The sequence below is a fragment of the Hyla sarda genome, chromosome 8, assembly GCF_029499605.1.
Source record: "Hyla sarda isolate aHylSar1 chromosome 8, aHylSar1.hap1, whole genome shotgun sequence".
In the NCBI taxonomy this organism is placed as follows: domain Eukaryota; kingdom Metazoa; phylum Chordata; class Amphibia; order Anura; family Hylidae; genus Hyla; species Hyla sarda.
The window spans coordinates 231,841,070-231,861,835 of NC_079196.1; the positions used below are offsets into that span (position 1 = coordinate 231,841,070).

The following is a 20,766-nucleotide window of genomic DNA, read 5'->3' on the forward strand; positions in this document are numbered from 1 at the left end:
TCGGTGGGAGGCCTAGGCACAGATTGCAGTGGAGACTGTGGGAGAGGTGGCCAGAGATCTAAGTCTTTTTCCTGGCGGAGCTCTTGATGCCTCTCAGAAAAACGCATGTCAATGCGAGTGGCTAGATGAATGAGTTCATGCAGGCTAGCAGGAGTCTCTCGTGCGGCCAGAACATCTTTAATGTTGCTGGATAGGCCTTTTTTAAAGGTCGCGCAGAGAGCCTCATTATTCCAGGAAAGTTCAGAAGCAAGAGTACGGAATTGTATGGCGTACTCGCCAACGGAGGAATTACCCTGGACCAGGTTCAGCAGGGCAGTCTCAGCAGAAGAGGCTCGGGCAGGTTCCTCAAAGACACTTCGAATTTCCGAGAAGAAGGAGTGTACAGAGGCAGTGACGGGGTCATCACGGTCCCAGAGCGGTGTGGCCCATGACAGGGCTTTTCCAGACAGAAGGCTGACTACGAAAGCCACCTAGACCTTTCAGTAGGAAACAGATCCGACATCATCTCCAGATGCAGGGAACATTGGGAAAGAAAGCCACGGCAAAACTTAGAGTCCCCATTAAATTTGTCCGGCAAAGACAGGCGGAGGCTAGGAGTGGCCACTCGCTGCGGAAGAGGTGCAGGAGCTGGCGGAGGAGATGGTTGCTGCTGCTGTAGCTGAGACTGAATCTGCTGTAGCTGCGACTGGAGTTGCTGAGTCATGGTGGTCAAGTACGACAGCTGGTGATCTTGTTGGGCAATCTGTCGGGCTTGCTGGGCGACCAGTGTGGGGAGGTCGGCGACAACAGGCAGAGGAACTTCAGCGGGATCCATGGCCGGATCTACTGTCACGATGCCGGCTGGCAGGAGGTGGATCCTCTGTGCCAGAGAGGGATAGCGAGGACCGTGCTAGTGGACCGGTTCTAAGACACTACAGGTTTTCACCAGAGCCCGCCGCAAAGCGGGATGGTCTTGCTGCGGCGGTAGTGACCAGGTCGTATCCACTAGCAACGGCTCACCTCTCTGGCTGCTGAAGATAGGCGAGGTACAAGGGAGTAGGCAGAAGCAAAGTCGGACGTAGCAGAAGGTCGGGGGCAGGCGGCAAGGTTCGTAGTCAGGGGAGATAGCAAAGTTCTGGTACACAGGGTATAAACACACAAAAACGCTTTCACTAGGCTCTAGGGCAACAAGATCCGGCAAGGAAGTGCAAGGGAGGAGACTAGATATAGCCAGGAAACAGATGGGAACCAATTAAGCTAATTGGGCCAGGCACCAATCATTGGTGCACTGGCCCTTTAAGTCTCAGGGAGCTGGCGCGCGCGCGCCCTAGAGAGCGGAGCCGCGCGCGCCAGCACATGACCGCAGGAGACGGGAACGGGTAAGTGACCTGGGATGCGATTCGCGAGCGGGCGCGTCCCGCTGTGCGAATCGCATCCCCAACGGCCATGACAGGGCAGCGCTCCCGGTCAGCGCTGACCGGGGAGCTGCAGGGAGAAAGGCGCCGTGAGCGCTCCGGGGAGGAGCGGGGACCCGGAGCGCTAGGCGTAACACTCCTAATGGGGGGGACATCTATGCTGCATAATCTGGTGACATCTATGCTGCCTAATCTGGGGGACAACTATGCTCCTAATGGGGGGGACATCTATGCTGCCTAATCTGGTGGACATTTATGCTGCCTAATCTGAGGGACATCTATGCTGCCTACTCTGGGGGACAAGTATGCTCCTAATGTGGGTGACATCTATGCTGCCTAATCTGGGGGACAAGTATGCTCCTAATCTGGGGGACATCTATGCTGCCTACTCTGGGGAACAAGTATGCTCCTAATGTGGGGGACATCTATGCTGCCTAATCTGGGTGACATCTATGCTGCCCAATCTGGGGGACAACTATGCTCCTTATCTGGGGGACAACTATGCTGCCTAATCTGGGGGACAACTAAGCTCCTAATCTGGTGGACATCTATGGTGCCTAATCTGGGGGACAACTATGCTCCTAATATGGGGAAAACTGATGCTTCTGGCCTTGGGCCTATCATTTTTTGAAGTTTAGCAGTAGCTAAATACATGCTTAATGCAAATGTTAACATTGATCTTTAAATGTAAGGGGTTATGAAACCCTCTTGGGTACTGTGAATGACTGCTCCAGACTCATTCTGTGTCTTTCAGGAACTACTTGCCTCCCTGGTGCCTCAGGCCTTGGGCCTATAATTTTTGGATGTTTAGCAGTAGCTAAATACATGCTTAATGCAAATTTCAACAATGATCGTTAAATTCTCTGCGCTCTGCCAGGGCCTTCTCCTACCCCGCCTGGGCCGATCCGAGGACCTCACTAACCAACTCACTAACTAATCCAATCGCTTATAGCGACGGGCGGTGTGTACAAAGGGCAGGGACTTAATAAACACCAGCTTATGACCCTCACTTACTGGTAATTCCTCGTTTTAAGGTTAAATAATTGCAATCACAGATCCTTATCACGAACTGGTTTCAGCGTGCAACACGCACCTGTCCTTGAAAGATAGAGACACGCTAATCCGTTCAGCGGAGCGCTAGTGCGGCCCAGGACATCTGAGGCCATAACACACCTGTTATTGCTCGATCTCACAATTGATCGGGCAAGGTAAGGGGTTATTAAAGCCTCTTGGGTACTGCTGAGGCCTACTCCTGACTGCTCCTGGTGCAATGTATGGGGTAATTAAACACTCTTGTGATCTGATTTTTTGGAGACAGATGCCCTTACACACATGTAATCATTTTTTTTAACCAAATTTCAAACTTTGTGTGGTTTATTATTTTTGAGAAGAATGTCTTTTGGTGGTCCACCATCCTGCATTATAGAGTCTTCTGAACTGCTGTATATGCACTTGTTTTTAAAAAACAGGTATTTTGTCAGACAATTTCAATAAAATTTAGCATTTTTTTGGGGGGGGATTGTGAAGCCCTGGTGTGTACTCGTGCTTTCAGCCAACTCCAGGCTGTGTCCTTCAGGCAATATATGGGTTCCTGATGCCGCAGAGGTGGGGCCTGGGTCTGGAAATTTCTAATTTTTGGATAGCGGGTGCTACCTATGAGAAATCTTTGTCAAAAATTTCATATATTGTGTTGTTTTTTTGGGGGGGATTGTGAAGCCCTGGTGTGTAGTGTACTAGTGCATCAGCCAAATCCACGCTGTGCCATTCAGCCACTATATGGTCTCCTCATGCTGCCAACACCTCCACGCTGTGCCATTCAGACACTATATGGTGTCCTCATGCTGCCAACACCTTCACACTGTGCCATTCAGCCACTATATGGTCTTCTCCTACTGCCAACACCTCCACGCTGTGTCATTCAGCCACTATATGGTCTCCTCATGCTTCAGCGTCATCCAAGCTGTGTCATTCATCCACTAAATGGTCTCCTCATGCTGCCAATACCTCCCACGCTGTGTCATTCAGCCACTATATGGTCTCCTCATGCTGCCAACACCTCCACGCTGTGTCATTCAGCCACTAAATGGTCTCCTCATGCTGCCAACACCTCCACGCTGTGTCATTCAGCCACTAAATGGTCTCCTCATGCTGCCAACACCTCCACGCTGTGTCATTCAGCCACTATATGGTCTCCTGACACTGATGCCACCACCAGGCTCTGTCATTGTGCTGCTGTGCGGCAGTGATTCTAAGAGCGATGCCGGTAATCTGCATGTTATTCTGAATAACAGTATTATTTCACTACCCCAGCACACTCCATATGCGTTTTAGGACACAACAAAGTGTTATATACCCCTATAGAGGCTGTATGTAGGCTAGAAATAGCCTTTTTTAATATCGATTTGCCGCAAACAAATTCGGATCAAAACAAACTTTTCGGGAAAATTCGGCGAATCGGACGAATCACATTTTTGAAAAGTTCGCTCATCTCTAATTTTGATCAAAAAGTACAAGCCCACTCGCCACGTCAAGGCCACCTATTTAGAGTGGGTCCCTAACGTCCCTAGCATAAAATGGCGTGGCGCCGGGTGGCCACCACCACCGCCGCGACACCAGTGCCCACAGGGGGAATGACCCACTGGCAGAGCGGCCCCAATGCCACTCAAACCAGTCCCTGGGCCGCGCCCCCCACAGACACAGTGCCACAGCAGCAACAGACGCGCACAGCACCACAACAGTGTGAACAAGGTGTAAAAGCTCACTTATCATGTGCTCCCAGTCAGACTGGGAGACTGCCAGAAAGGAAGGGGCCCTTGTGTAGCTTACTGCTACTATATATAGGGTTGGGCTGAGGGGGTGGGGCGGAGTGCTGACCAATAAAGAGTTCTATTCACAAGTTGGCGCTGGACATTTCCCTTTTTCTCTACATTATTGTGGGACGAGTCCAAGTCCAGTCCGGGCTCCTATTTGGGGGTGAGCTGGATTACACCTTCGTTTCTGCTTTATACTATTGTTATAACTCGTGGTTTTGTTATACCAGCCAACGGCTGTCCGGGCATGCTGGGAGTTGAAGTTTCGCAACATCTGGAGGGCAACAGTTTGAGACCACTGTGTTATATGATTTGCTGGTCTTCTGAAATTTTTCTCAAGGTAAACTCAAGAGTCCTCACTTCCAGACAGCTGTTTCACCACGTACAGTGTGTCGCTGCGCGTGCCCAAGCTGGTACGTCGTTAGCTACATACAGCAGAGCTGAGCCGGAGTAGCAAAGTGATTGGCACAGCTCCTGCATCTCCGCCACCTCTGTCGATCACTGCCTCCACACTGCTGTGCCAATCACTGCACACTACTCTGCTACTCTGACTTGGATTGGTACAGCAGTGTGTGGCAATCCACAGGGCAGCAGATCAGAGCTGGTATAGCAGAGCCAATGGCGGAGTAGCAAAGCACTTTCGGGCAATGATTGGCAGAGCCAGCGGAGAAGCAGAGTGGAGTTGTAGCTGTAGCTGTTAGGAGTTGCGCCCCGGTCAGACATGCTGGCCGCGGACGCACTCCTCCTCTGCTGCCCAGCTTGTCCCATTCTGCGGTTCACATGCCGCAATGCGACCGCAGCCTGTCCACCACCTCTTACCTTCCCTGTGGTCTCTGCTATTTTCTTGCTTGCCGTCACGCGTGCCCCCGCCTCCTAGGGCGCGCGCGTCGGCTCTGTGAAATTTAAAGGGACAGTACACATTTAATTGGTTCTTGCTTCCCTATAAGTACAAGCACTTCCTTTTGACCCTTGCTGGATCTTGGTGCCTTATCAGCCCAAGAGGAAGTGTTCTGTTTGTGCCTTGCCGTGTTCCCGACCCTGTTGCTACATACCATGACCTTGCTCCTGTGCCGCCTGCCCTGACTGCCTGCCTGTCCTGACTACTAGTTGCCTTAGCCATCCAGTACCACATACATCTAGGCCGCCTGTGTGGACGAGTCGTATAAGGGGTAGCGACCTGGGTGCCGCCTGCCGCAGCAAGTCCATCCCGCTTTGCAGCGGGCTCTTGTGAAAAACAACGGCACCTTAGACTCCACTCCCTGATACGGCCCATGTCATCATCCACACAGGTTCAGCGGATCCACTACTCCTCAGCCATAACAGAAGCTGTAGCCTTAATCTACTATGCATACATCTAATATGTTTACCATGCACCAAACAGGTCATTTGCGTGTATCGAAGAACCAGGTTAAAGGCAGAGAGGAGGCATGGAGTGGGGACAGATAAGGTATCATCAGTGTCACCCGCACTACAAGCCTATAGGTAGGTGCGAGTGACGCTGATGACAGATGCCCTTGAAAGAGGTTATCGAGTGTTTCCTAAAAAAATAACATAGTGCTGTGGTGGGAGGGGGAAATTAAACCCTATACTTATTTATCCCTGGTCCCCTCAACTCCCATTCCCTTTGTCCGGTTCCCCAATCTTCTATCTTCTTCGTGCTTCCAAGATAGCCGCTGGGTACAGGACCTGCTTGCTCAGCCAATCACTGGTCTCAGTGATGTCCTGTCTTGCCAATGATTGGCTGAGCCGGCAGGTCCTGCAACAAGTGAAGCGGGAAGAAGAGAGAAGATTGCGGGTCCAGACAAAGGTGAATCAAAGGGAGTTGATTGGAAATAGGTAAGTATACGTTTTAGAAAGCACTGGCATACCCCTTTAACTGACAAAGGAAGAAGCCAAAACCAGCTGCTATGTATCTTATGTAATCAGGGTCAATGAGGCCATAGACATGAGATTAATGTAGAGTCAAACGATTCCATTTCACATTCTATAAAGTCAATGATGGTAGAGAAGACAATAATCTAATTAAAAAGCCGGGATATAAAACCGTAGAGGTGGTGGGGGTCTTCCATCTACTATCCTGACTTACTTCCATCATTCTTTACAACATTATTTCTTTCTTCAGGTAATTGGGCCAAGTGGACCAATGCGCATGGACATGATGTAACCGGATGGAGGATGCCGATGTGGATCTAAGCTATTATATTATTGGTCCTGCCTACTGGTAAGAAGATGATGGCCTTGCCCTGGTCCTGAGCCTCCACTGTCTGTACACACCATTCAATTTTGGCGTCAGTGGACATTTCATAGGCAGAATTCACATTTTACACTTAAAGGGGTACTCCGCTGCCCCATTGTTCAGAACATTTTGTTCCGAACACTTGGAGTGGACGGCAGTGGTCGTGACATCACGATCATGCCCCTCGTGACGTCACATCACGCCCCCTCGAAGCAAGTCTATTGGAGTGGGCATAGCAATCGCCACACCCCGTCCCATAGACTTGCATTGAGGGGGCATGTTGTGATGTCACAAGGGTTGTGGTTGTGACGTCACGACCCCCGCCGCCGGTACCCAGCGTTCATTTAGACAAAAGCTGGGTGCAATCAGACATCTTATTATTAACATTTGACCGCTAAGCGGTCACTGAGACCCTAAATTTCCCACCCAATATAAAACTTAACGTTTAATGAGCCTGGCTCATTAAACGTTAAGTTTTATATTGGGTGGGAAATTTAGGGTCTCAGTGACCGCTTAGCGGTCAAATGTTAATAATATTGGATTTACCCTCCACTCATAGGTCCCTTTTGTTGCATCAATCAGACATCTTATCCCCTGTCCTTTGGATAGGGGATAAGATGTCTAGGGGCGGAGTACCCCTTTAAAAGCAGCTGATACAGAAGAAGCCGCCGATACTTAAATGTCATTCCACAGACTCTGTAACAGCACCATAAGCTTTCATTGGAAGAAGTACATTGTTTATGGAAAGAAAATGGTTTAAACAGGAAAAAACAATGTAAATAAATACAAATTTAAAGAAATGTTCTTCAATTATAGAAGTTGTATAAAGTTTATAAGTGAATGTGTCGGACATTCATTTAGTAATGTCAGGTGACAGGGATCAGGTGAAGTCTCCCATACAAGTCGCCTGTGGAATCCAGGAGGGAACGGAACGCAGCCGCCACAGCGAGATTAAAATCTTCAGGTCACCGGTCCCGGTGGTTTACAGTCACATACACCCAGCACATGACTCGCAGATTGTTTCTACTCACTAAGCCTTAGGTTCAGGATTATTTAGGAGCTAACGCCCCCCCACCCCAACCCGCACCTCCGGTGCAGCCACCATAGAAGGACACAATGGGAGGAGACTGGATGTCACCATTGCTGACATTGTTTTTTTAATTCTCTTAATAGATTCACAATAAGAAATGTTCTAATAATTTTCTTGCATTGTCTCATCCTGTAGTCGTGTTCTCCGTCAATCTCCACCAGATTTATAACCAGTCTAGAAGTTATGGCGCCAACTTCAGCAACCTACAAGAGTGCATGGTCTATAGGCCTAACTGCAACATCTGTGCCACAGAATACAATATGGAACCTGTATACCTCCATGTATCCCAATTGTATCTTGTATCCAGGCTAGAGGTGCTCAACAAGACACTAGAGCCTCCATGTATCGTAACTGGATCTCATCTTGTATCTAGGCTAGAGGCGCCCAACAGGGTACTAGAGCCTCCATGTATCCAAACCATATCTCATCCTACCTCCTTTCCATTGTACCGTTTTCCCCAATAACCTTCTTTTGATATCTCTACATCCATTAATTGTTTGGCTGACTGTTATTATTGTACATTATCTAACTGAGGGGACACTCAGCCTCTAACACTGCACAGGAGAGAAAGGAAGAAGAGACTGCACACAGTGACTGCACAGGAGACAGAGACTGCACAGGAGGAAGAGACTGCACACAGTGACTGCACAGGAAGAAGAGACTGCACACAGTGACTGCACAGGAGGAAGAGACTGCACACAGTGACTGCACAGGAGGAAGAGACTGCACACAGTGACTGCACAGGAGGAAGAGACTGCACACAGTGACTGCACAGGAAGAAGAGACTGCACAGGAGGAAAAGATTGGACACAGTGACTGCATAGGAGGAAGAAACTGTACACAGTGACTGCACAGGAGGAAGAGACTGCAAAAAGTGACTGTACAGGAGGAAGAGACTGCAAACAGTGACTGTACAGGAGGAAGAGACTGCACACAGTGACTGCACAGGAGGAAGAGTCTGCACACAGTGACTGCACAGGAGGAAGAGACTGCACACAGTGACTGCACAGGAGGAAGAGACTGCATACAGAGACTGCACAGGAGGAAGAGACTGCACACAGTGACTGCACAGGAGGAAGAGATTGCACACAGTGACTGCACAGGAGGAAGAGACTGCGCACAGAGACTGCACAGGAGGAAGAGACTGCACACAGTGACTGCACAGGAGGAGGAGACTGCACACAGTGACTGCACAGGAGGAAGAGACTGCACACACAGACTGCACAGGAGGAAGGAACTGTACACAGTGACTGCACAGGAGGAAGAAACTGCAAAAATTGACTGCACAGGAGGAAGAGACTGCACACAGTGACTGCACAGGGGGAAGAGACTGCACACAATAAATGCACATGAGGGAAAGAATGCACACAGTGACTTCACAGGAAGAAAATACTGAACAGGAGGAAGAGACTGCACACAGTGACTGCAGAGGAAGAAGAGACTGAACATGGGGAAGGGACTGCAAACAGTGACTGCACAGGAGAAAGACTGCACACAGAGACTGCACAGGAGAAAGAGACTGCACACAGAGACTGCATGGGAGGAAGAGATTGCACATAGTGACTGCACAGGAGAAAGAGACTGCACACAGAGACTGCACAGGAGAAAGAGACTGCACACAGAGATTGCATGGGAGGAAGAGATTGCACATAGTGACTGCACAGGAGAAAGAGACTGCACACAGAGACTGCACGGGAGGAAGCACTGGTGTTCTCATTAGTTTTTCTGAAAGTTCTGTTGAATTTTTTTTTAACCCTTTTTAAAAAGAAACTAGAGAGAAATCTAGAGCGCCCCGGGGAATTGTATTTTCATATAACGCAGGTGATTCCAGAGATCTGATCTTAAAGGAAAGGAAAACAGAAGAGAAAACTTCCTGAATTCCCAGAATATTAAGATTCACCCTATTTACTCTGAGGGAAGTCAATAACATTACATGGTCACTACTCTGGAGATTAGGTGACGGCAGATTCTTACAGCCGGGGGGGTCGGGTCTGGTTCAGGTGGAGTCACATTTTACAGTAGATGAGTCACTTCTGTATTTTACAGTCTTTCTGCTTTCACATAAAGCCCCAATCCATAATTTACAGGAAAACCTTTTACTTTCATTTAAGTTCTAATTCAGATTCCATTGTGGACGATCAGAACTTAGAAGAAAGCAGAGATGGATATCGGGCAGCTGAAGGAATATATCATATCTTATACCCTCAATAACTGCCCCCTGGGGAACCAAGGCTACAACCGGGTCCTCATCCAGCTCATCGGCTTCCTGGGACATGGGAAATCATCATTGATCAACTCGTGTAAATATGCCCTCTATAATAAGGAGTTCACAGCCCATGCTGCGGCCGGATCAGCCGATGGAGGTCTCACTGTTGCCAGGAATGCCTATCCACTCACCGACACAATCACCATGGTGGACAACCGAGGATGTGCCACGCTGAACCCTTTCGAGACCGGGGAGTTTTACACCCAACTGGGTAAGAGATACTGTATTTAATCTGTGTTGGGTGAACAAAGAATAACAAGACCACCAAGGTGGATCATACCAGTATCCAGAATGGGTAGAAAGCAGTTAGGTCGGTGATCTCAAACTGTGGCCCTCCGTATGTTGCAAAACTTCAACTCCCAGCATGCCCGGACAGCCAATGGCTGTCCGAGCATGCTGGGAGTTGAAGTTGTACAACATACGGAGGGCCACAGTTTGAGACCACCGAGTTAGGTCAACCCAATATCTAGAATAGGTAGAAAGATGTTGGGTCATCTCAATATCCAAAATGGGTGGAAAGAAGTCAGATCATCCTAATATGTAGAATAGGTAGAAAGACGTTGGGTCACACCAATATCCAAAATGGGTGGAAAGAAGTCAGATCATCCCAATATCTAGAATAGGTAGAAAGACGTGGGGTCATCTCAATATTCATAATGGGAAGAAAGAAGTCAGGTCATCCCAATATCTAGAATAGGCGGAAAGACGTTGGGTCATACCAATATCCAAAATAATAAAAATGCAGTGGGAATGTTTTTTTTTTTTTTTACAAGTTTACCCAACTGAAAGTCTATAAAAAAAAAAAGAAAAAAAACTTTTACTTACCTCCTGAGATCCAGCGGTGGCTCCGGTGTCCCACTCCGATCCCTGGCTGCACTCCTCGTCTACTGAAAAATCATGGTGCCGGACCCGGAGTAATGCCAGGGCCCGAACTGTCACACTGCCCCTCAGCCAATGACTGGCAAGGTGAGACATCTCCATGGCCAGTAATTGGCTGAGGGGCAGTGTGACAGTTCGGGCTCTGATGTCACTCCATGCCTGGGCATCTTGACCGGAAGGGAAGCGAGGGACCAAAATGGGACACCACAGCCACCGCTGGTTCAGTTGGGCAAGCTTGTTAAAAAAAAAAAACTCTCTCTCTAGATAACCCCTTTAAGTCCTCCCAATAAAATGTTATATTAAAAAGTTGGGTCATACCATTATATAGAATAGGTAGAAATATGTTGGGACATCCTAGTGACCAGAATATTTTGGACATACCAATATCCAGAATGGGTAGAGAGGAGTTAGGCAATACAAATATCCAAAATGGGTAAAATGGAGTTGACTCATCCCAATATACTAAATGGGTAGAAAAAGTTGGATAATAGCAATGTCCAGTTTTGATTAAAAGGGTACTCCGGTGAAAAACATTTTTGTTTTTCAAACCAACTGGTGCCAGAAAGTTAATCAGATTTGTAAATTACTTCTATTAAAATCTTAATCCTTCCAGTACTTATCAGCATGCTTAGCTGCATGCTTCAGAAGAGGTTGTGTAGTTCTTTCCAGTCTTACCACAGTGCTCTCTGCTGACATCTCTGTCCATGTCAGGAACTTTCCAGAGCAGGAGAGGTTTTCTATGGGGATTTGTTCCTGCTCTGGACAGTTCCTGACATGGACAGAGGTGTCAGCAGAGAGCAATTCCTGTGAACACAGCAGTCCAGAACCGTTCAGTGTGAGAAGCGAGCGGGTGTGTCCCTTTGTGTGCTCCTCCAGACTTCCAGAAGCAGAAAGCAGCAGGTGTTACATTCGTCTTTCCCAGGAGCGTGGCAGGCTCCTGGGGAGAGCCTCCCTGCATGGAGTCTCGGGCCTCCACCTCACGTTCTTCAAGGCTGGCGGGGGGTGGAGAGAAAACAGCAACAGTAATTGTTCCGGCCGGAGGGAGAAGATCCAGCAGAGTCTGCAGCAATGCAGGCTCTGCTCCTCCGGCAACGGTGAGCCAGAGATCCAGCAGTGGAAGAAAGGCAGGGAGAAAGAGCGTGGAGATGTGGGCTGAAAGAGGGCCCAAAGAGTCCAGCTCCACTTACTGCTCCCGCATGGCTGCAAGGTTTGCGGAATATGACCGCTGCAGTAAGGAGCTCAAGCTGACAAGAGAAGATCTGCGTGGGTCAAAGAGGAATAAGAGTGAGCTGAAAAAAAGAATCATGGCTCTAAAAGCCGAGATTGTGAAGCTGGAGGAAAGGAGGACAGAAATCCTCTTCAAGGAGAAGCTGATGAACGGGGATCGGTTTGCCGCCATGAAATCCCCAGGTAAGGTGGTGGTGGATGATGGGGAGAGTAGTGGCGGTGAAGATAGTGATGATGGTGGTGAAGAAGAAAAGGAGGAGGAGAGGGTGGAGGAAGATGCTGTGCATGTGGCTGCCCCCTGTGACGACCAGACCACCCAGGATAGCTACATTGAACCTGCCCAGGTGGCGCTTCCTTTGAGTGAGAGTGAGGAGGAGGATGTGGAGGGTGAGGCTGGGGGCTTATTGAGGGCTATAGTCATGCAGGAGTCCCCAGCCCACCTCCAAAATTTTACCTTTGGTGATGACCTATGTGAGGATGTGGTAGTGAAGAGGAAAGTAAAGAAACAGAAGACACAAGAATCTGTGCAGTATGTCTTTGTTCCTTTCCAGCAGTCTGGGTCAGCTTCAAAGCTGGTTCAGGCTGCTGGGCCCCCCAGACTGCCAGACCCCGTTTCTGTGGTGGAACGGAGCCAGCATGGGGGGGGTACAGCATGGCGTCAGTAAAGGCTGTGGACGCAATAGAAATGAAGCCCACCCATCCTGCCGATAGGGAGGGGCAGGATGGGCTCATGGTGGGCAGCTTTGGCACTACAGAACCGCCCCAGGGTGGCAGGGGGGCGTGTCCAAGTGCCAGAGGCGAGCTATGCCGCCGTGTGCTCGGGGGGGCGGTTCCCCGAGTGATGTGGGCACTACCGGCGGTGCAGGGCCCTCCCCTGTGAGGGGGGGGGGGGAGTGTCCGGGTGCCGATTTCATCCGCAGAGCCCATGCAGTCGGGAAAATAAGGTGCTGGCACTGTGGGAGGAGCTGGGGTGCGCCCGGAGGGGCAGCCCCATACTCAGGAGGAGACAACAGCCATGGAGGAGGAGCCATGAGCGCCGACCCCAGCAGCTAGGCCAGCACAGAAGAGCATACTAAGACCAGCAACACTACAAGTCCCAGCCAGCCCAGAGTTTGTTAGTAAGGTCAAGAGTGCAGGGTGTGTGAATAATGAGTGTAGTAGTGTATGTGGGAGTGTCAGTGGAGTGAATGTTGGTGGGAGTGGTGGTGGTATGAATGGGAAGTCTAGAATGGATGGAAATAGAGAGGATGAGAGTAGTGGTGTGAATGGTGGTATAGGTGGTTCTTAGTCTGGTCTGGCTGCCCCCCCAGTAGTGACTGCTCCTAGGAGCTATGCCAATGTTACTGCCGAGGGTTCAGGGGGGTCCCCGTCTCCATCCGGCTCCGGATGCCACTTGCAACAGCGCCTCCTGGAGGCTCTACGCAGGGCCGACAGGTCAATCCAGGTAGAGGGAAGGGGTGAGGTCAGCCTGTCTTTCTGGATAGATAGGCATGGTTTGGGGGCTTTCCGAGAGCAGAATGGGGAGGTGGTCTGGTCTCTCCCAACAACCGGGCAGGACAATAACCGTAGGAATGTGGTCCATCTGATTTGGAGGGGCGAGGATGCATGTCCACCCCGCGTAACAGTGGTTGAGCTCCTCCTTCAAATGGAATTCAGGGCGAGTGACATCTTTGTCCTGATTCATCCCTACGGTTCGTCTGAGTTTGACGTCAGTTTCGTTCGACCAGAGGGTCTTGAACTCTTCTGGTCAAACTACGAAGTGGCAAAGAACGAGCCCGGCTGGCGGGATTTCGCCGTAAAGGCGATTTCCCGTCAGAACGCTGTCAAGAAATTGACCGCTTTGACCCGTAACGAGTCGCTTTCTTGTTATGACATCATGACATTGGGGAGGTTGTCACGGGCGATCAAGAGAAGGCGGAGCTACTGAATGGGTTCTTTAGTTCTGTATATACTATGGAAGAAGGAGCTGACATTGGTCAGGTCAGTGCTGGTAACACATCATGTACAGGTCAGTGCTGGTAACACATCATATAATGTATTGAACTGGCTTAATGTAGAGATGGTACAAGGTAAGTTAAGTAAAGTAAATGTAAGCAAATCTCCAGGGCCGGATGGACTACACCCAAGAGTTCTTAGAGAGGTAAGTTCAGTAATATCTGTACCCTTGTTCATGATATTTAGAGATTCTCTGGTGTCTGGTATTGTGCCAAGGGACTGGCGCAAGGCTAATGTGGTACCAATCTTCAAGAAGGGCACTAGGTCTTCGCCAGGCAATTATAGACCGGTAAGTCTAACGTGCATTGTGGGTAAATTGTTTGAAGGACTTATAAGGGATTACATACAGGAATACATAGGGGATAATAGTATTATAAGTGATAGCCAGCATTGGTTTACTAAGGATACAAGTTGTCAAACCAATCTAATTTGCTTTTATGAAGAGGTGAGTAGAAGCCTTGACAGAGGAATGGCTGTGGATATAGAGGGGGGGCTCTGTATATAGAGGGATGGCTGTGGATATAGAGGGAGGCTGTGTATATAGAGGGGGGCTGTGTATATAGAGGGGGGGCCTGTGTATATAGAGGGGGGGCTGTGTATATAGAGGGGGGGCTGTGAATATAGAGGGGGGGGGCTGTGTATATAGAGGGGGGGCTGTGTATATAGAGGGGGGCTGTGTATACAGAGGAATGGCTGTGGATATAGTGTTTCTGGATTTTGCTAAAGCGTTTGATACTGTCCCTCATAGACGTCTGACAGGTAAGTTAAGGTCCTTGGGCTTGGAAACTTTAGTTTGTAACTGGATTGAACACTGGCTCATGGATCGTACCCAGAGAGTGGTGGTAAATGATTCGTACTCTGATTGGTCCCCGGTTATTAGTGGTGACCCCAAGGTTCAGTACTGGGCCCGCTGTAGTTTAATTTATTTATTAATGATATAGAGGATGGTATTAACAGCTCTGTTTCTATCTTTGCAGATGACACCAAGCTTTGTAGCACGGTACAGTCTATAGAGGAGGTGTATATAGAGGGGGCTGTGTATATAGAGGGGGGGGTACAGTCTATAGAGGATGTGCATAAGTTACAAGATGACTTGGATAGACTAAGTGTCTCGGCCTCCACTTGGCAAATGAGGTTCAATGTGGATAAATGTAAAGTTCTGCATCTGGGCACTAATAACCTGCATGCATCGTATGTCTTAGGGGGGATTAAACTGGCAGAGTCACTGGTAGAGAAGGATCTGGGTGACTTGTAGATCACAGACTACAGAATAGCACAATGTCAGGCTGCTGCTTCCAAAGCCGGCAGGATATTGTCATGTATAAAAAGAGGCATGGACTCAAGGGACAGGGACATAATACTGCCCCTTTATAAAGCATTGGTACAGTCTATAGTGTATAATACTCCCCCTTTATAAAGTATTGGTACAGTCTATAGTGTATAATACTCCCCCTTTATAAAGCATTGGTACGGCCTCACCTGGAATATGCTGTTCAGTTTTGGTCGCCTGTTCATAAAAGGGACACTGCGGAGTTGGAAAGGGTGCAGAGACGCGCGACTAAACTAATATGGGGCATGGAACATCTTAGCTATGAGGAGCGATTAAAGGAGTTACAATTGTTTAGTCTTGAGAAGAGACGTTTAAGGGGGGATATGATAAACGTATATAAGTATATTAATGGCCCATACAAAAAATATGGAGAAAAACTGTTCCAGGTTAAACCCCCCCCAAAGGACGAGGGGGCACTCCCTCCGTCTGGAGAAGAAAAGGTTTAGTCTAAAGGGGCGGCACGCCTTCTTTACCGTGAGGACTGTGAATTTATGGAACGGTCTACCTCAGGAACTGGTCACAGCAGGAACAATTAACAGCTTTAAAGCAGGGTTAGATACATTCCTGGAACAAAATAACATTAATGCTTATGCAGAATTATAAAACTACATCCCTTTCCCTTATCCCCTCACATCCTTCCCTTCATACCCCTGGTTGGACTTGATGGACGTATGTCTTTTTTCAACCATACTAACTATGTAACTATGTAACATTGGCTTGAACGGTAAGGGGATGTGATGGACATGCCCAAGAAAAACTTGGATGAGCACGGGATCTGGTCTGGGGCCTGGACGTTTTCTGTCAAACTCAAGCGTTCAGGCAGTACGGTTGCCCACATTCCGTCAGCCACCTTCCTTGGACGTGATAGGATTCAGGTCTTCTACCAGGGGCAGCCTAAGGTCTGTCAAAGGTGTGGCAGCCCCACCCACTTTAGCGCAGCCTGTACTGTGCAGGTCTGCGCTTTGTGTGGTGGGTCATCTGGCCGCATCCTGTAGGCAGATCCGGTGCCACCTGTGTGGTGTCCTCGGGCTCCCTTTTAGCCGTTGTCCTAGCACCCTCGCCCATGCAGCAGCCGCTCCGGCTCAGGAGAGCTGTGAAGTTGCCTCGGCTGGGGAGGGTACGGGCAGGGATGGGGGTGCAACAGGGCTTGTGAGGAGGAAAAAGGGCCCCGCCAAATTAAGGCGGGAGGAAAATCGTAGAAGGAGTAAGGAGCTGGAGAGTGCCCAAGTGGCGGGGTAGCTTCAGCCCCTGCTCCTGAAGCTGGCCCTGTAACCACTGAAGCCCTGGAGGAGAACGTGCTGGATGAGGAGATCAGGAGGCTGCGCAAAGAGGAAGGCAATATGGCCGACCCTTCTGATTCCTCCCATTATGAAAGTGTGGATGAGGAGAGTGGGGAGAGGCCTAAAAAGAAAGAAAAGGGCAAAAGGAAAGGGAGAAAGAAGAGGTCAGAGCCCTCTGTTCCTTGTACTACGGGCCAGGTCCAAAGCCTGGCTGCCCCCCCTCGTCCTCGATACCATCTCCTCCCCCACCTTCCTCAGAGGGCAGGGCTAGGCCGGGGCCGGACGGAGACGGGGATAATATGGATCTATCTGTATCAAAGAAAAAGATCCAAGAGTGGTCCTGCCCTCTCATCTTCTCCGGTGGATGAGGGGGCAAAAAAGAAGGGAAAACAAAAGTGAAGGGTGTGGCCGTCTAATTTAATCAACCTGTATGGCGGCACTCACCCCATTGACGCTGGCATCTATTAACTGTGCCAGCATAAACTCGGATATGGCTAGATTTGCAGCCTTTGATTTTCTCGGCTGTGTTGAAGCCGACATTTTCTTTTTACAGGAGACCAGGTTGTCAGATCTAGCCTCTCTGGTAAAAGCCAGAAGAGAGTGGAGGCGCGGCCCCTCCCACTGGTCTCTTGCGGCTGAGCCGTATAGTGGGGTGGCGGTCCTTTTTACTGCTCCTGTTGAATTCTGACGGATTATTGAATTAGAAATGGGGAGGTGCCTGATCTTAGATGTCCTCATGAAGGGACAAGAGCTCCGGCTCATTAACATCTACGCCCCGCAAACTAAGCGGGGCCGTAAAGATCTCTTTATGAGGATTAAGCCCTTTCTTTTTACGAGTCGGCAAGTGATCTTTGGAGGGGACTTCAATAATGTCCCGAGGTCCCAAGATAGGAGAGGCTCCAATGGTCCGCTGACTTGCGATAGTGTGGCGCTGATTAGCATAGCTAGAGAAGCTCGCCTAGAGGACGCCCACATCTGGAGCCCCTCGGGCCACATGGGTTTCACCTATCATCAAGGTAGTCGCAGGTCTAGGATAGATAGGTTTTATTTAAAGGAGGAAGCCGTCTCTTCCGCAGTGTCCGTGGTTATGGTGGACTTTTCTGATCACTGTATGATTTTGTTTTCCCTGAATGTTTCAGAGAACCCCCGGATGGGTAAAGGTTACTGGAAGCTGAATTAGTCCCTCCTGGAGGAAGTGGAGGTAAGACAGTACTTTGAAGATTTTCTTCAGAGTCAGGTACTTTTTCTGGATCTTTGTAGTAATAAGCTGGAGTGGTGGGAGATATTCAAGAAGCGGGTTGCGGGGTTCTTCCGCCAGCTCTCGAGCCTCAGGTCCCTGAACAGGTATCCCCTGTATCAGGGCCTGAGGAGAAAACTTGAACTTCTTGTCTCAACTGGAGGTAGCCGAGAGGATATCTCCAGAGTGAAATCCTTGCTGATTAGGTGTCAGTATGATAGGCACGCATCTTTGGTTTTTGAGAGGGATTACGGGAGGTACCGCTCACCCGACCCTTACAAAAACTGTAATATGTCAGTGAGTAGTAAAGTCATTTCAGGACTGATTGATAGTACAGGATCTCTAAATCGGTCCAGATCAGGGATCTTTGAAGTCGTCAGATCCTTCTACTCGCACCTCTTGGGAAGGAAGGATCTAGATCCAGACAAGATGTCGGGTTTCCTGGCTGAAACCATTCCTGAGCCAGGGGTAGACCCCTCTCTTGGCGTTTTGGCAGAAGAAATCAGGGAAGAGGAAGTGAGACTGGTGATCGAGGGGCTTGCCCCTAAGAAGTCACCAGGTTCGGATGGCTTAACATCCGAGTGGTACAAGACCTTTAAGGAGTCTTTAGCTCCCCTCTTGACTGAGGTATTCAATGAGTGTCTCTCCTCGGGCACTCTGCTGAAGTCAATGAGGAGGTCAGCCCTGATTCTTCTCTCAAAGGGTAAAGATGCCAGCCGTATTGAGAATTGGAGGCCCATAGCTCTTCTCAATACGGACAGGAAGCTTCTGGCCAAGATATTGTTTAATCGGCTGGTGAAGTTTGCACCCCGGCTCCTTTCGGGGGCCCAGCAATGCTCTGTTCCAGACCGAAGCACCTTAAGTGCTTTCCTCAGTGTCAGGGAGGCAGTGGAGTGGAGTTGTGCGGGTTTCTGAAAGGGGTACCTGCTGTCCCTGGATCAGGCCAAGGCATTTGATCGGGTGAACCACAACTACCTATGGTCCGTCCCCCTGAGATATGGCTTACCGAGTACTTTTGTTAATTGGCTTAAGATCTTGTATGCAGGGGCAGAGAGTTTCCCACTGGTGAACGGTTGGTCTGGCCGCTCTTTTGAGTCCGGAGTCCGTCAGGGTTGTCCATTGAGCCCGCTTTTATACGTGTTCGCAATCGATCCCTTCATCCGGAGGGTAGATTTTGGGCCGTTGGCGGGAGTCGGGATGAGTCTGGCGGAGCTGGATGTCACCCAGAGGGTGGTGGCGTACGCTGACAATGTCACTATTTTCGTGTCCTCGAGAGAAGAGGTCGATGTGGTGATGTTGGAGGTGGACCGCTACTCGGAGACATCCGGGTCTAAGATCAATCGGGATAAGTGTGAGAGTCTCTGGCTGGGAGGGGGGATCCCACGTTTGAGGGCCCCAAGAATCAGCAAAAGTCTTAGGCATCACATTCGGCCAGGATGATTATCCCACCAAAAACTGGGATGGTAAGCTCCAGGATGCCACTCAGAAGGTAGACCAGTGGAAGGGTTGGTCTATGACCCTCAGGGAGAGGGTACACCTGATCAAATCGTACCTGCTCCCCTTGTTTATCTATTTGGGCAGTGTATGTATCTTGCCAGAGGCTTACTACACTAGGTTCTACAGCCTGTTTTTCCAACTGTTATGGGGGAACAGGATGAACCTAGTCAAGAGGGAGGTTACGTACCGCACGAGGAGACTAGGGGGTTTATCTATGGTAAACCCAGTAGTGTTCTTAACGAACACCTTCTTGAAAGCCAACATCTCAAACCTCTGTAAAGACTGCCCATGTCGGGATCTGAGGGTGGGGTTGCATCTTTTGAACATGAAAAGGATCCCCCAGAAGTTTTGGGACTTGGCCTGGCGCTTCTTTCAGGGGAAGCTATATGTAAGGGACAACCTGAAGTGCAGGAACTCTGATGACTGTGAATGTCCCCGAGAAGAGTGCGGGGACACGCTGGAAAGCATGGACCACTTCCTGCTTCATTGTCCCTTTAATATAGGGGTCTACAACCGGGTGGGCGCTTCCATCGGCTGGAGTCAACTTGCCGGCCTTACCTACCCGGAGTGGGCTTATGGGGCATTTAGGAACCTGGGTGGCCGAGACCGGGGCACTTTATTCTTAGTCAGCTTAGTGGTTAAGTACTACACGTGGAATGCACGGTGTTTAGTGTCAACCCAACAGAAAATCCTCTCCGAGGTGGAGGTCTGTAGGAATATCACCGGTGACCTTGGGAAGATCAGGTCTTTGGAGTATGGCAGTCTTGGTACCAGTAGGGCTTCTCTCCTGTGGAGAGGGTTTTCTTTTGATGTGCCCTAGGTACTAGATCTTTTGGGTAGAGTACCCTTGTTTTGGGTAGGGGAAGTGTTCTAGGGATAGAGATAGGGTGAGAGTAAGGTCAGTTTTAATGGAGGGATAGAATTAGGGAGAATTGTAGGGGGAGTTAGGAAAAGAGTTTAAAATTATTTTGATGTATCAAGTCATGCACACGCTAGCTTTTTGTTTTGTTTTAAGCTGATACGTTATGAAGGGCTTACAGGCGACCAAACTTGGGCCCAAAGTGGGTTGTGGTTCAGTGTGTGTAAGTTTGTGTATAAGTTGGTTGGGAGGAGTTCTAGGTGGGGAGGGTGTATTTGTGGGTGGTGGTGTTTTTGTTTATTTGTTTGCTTTGGGGAGGGCCTGACATGGGTCAGTTAAGGACAGGATTTTGTGAACTGTATGAATGGTATGGACTCTGACCCAAGTACAGGAGGGGTGGTGCGGGTGAGGGCACAGTTTTAGTGTAGGGAATTTTTTTTTTCCCCTAGGGTTTTTTTTTTTTTTTTTTTTTCTCCCTAGGGTTTTCTGTTGATTTTGTAAAAAAAAATAAAATAAAAGGTTTTCTGTAGTGCATATGTTTATTTATATGTTTATATATTTGTTTGTTTATTTATATTCTATATTGTTTTGGCAGTCAGACCAGTTAAGTTGATATGTGGTTTATTAGATTTATTTCAGTTCATATGTGGTTTATTAGATTTATTT

General features: G+C 49.1%; 1 protein-coding gene across 5 annotated transcripts in view; it reads left to right on the top strand.

The window, feature by feature from the left end:
• Positions 1-20,766, top strand: part of LOC130283886 (uncharacterized) — a 67,474-nt gene that overhangs the window by 40,993 nt on the left and 5,715 nt on the right. For 4 of the 5 annotated variants that reach the window (XM_056533536.1, XM_056533539.1, XM_056533537.1 and 1 more), the window contains 2 exons: positions 6,327-6,425; positions 9,642-10,007. In XM_056533536.1, coding sequence (XP_056389511.1) covers positions 9,692-10,007 — 316 coding nt within the window. In that variant the 5' untranslated portion in view covers positions 6,327-6,425; positions 9,642-9,691. The remainder of the gene's footprint in view (positions 1-6,326; positions 6,426-9,641; positions 10,008-20,766) is intronic. The other variant, XM_056533538.1, reaches the window with a different exon arrangement.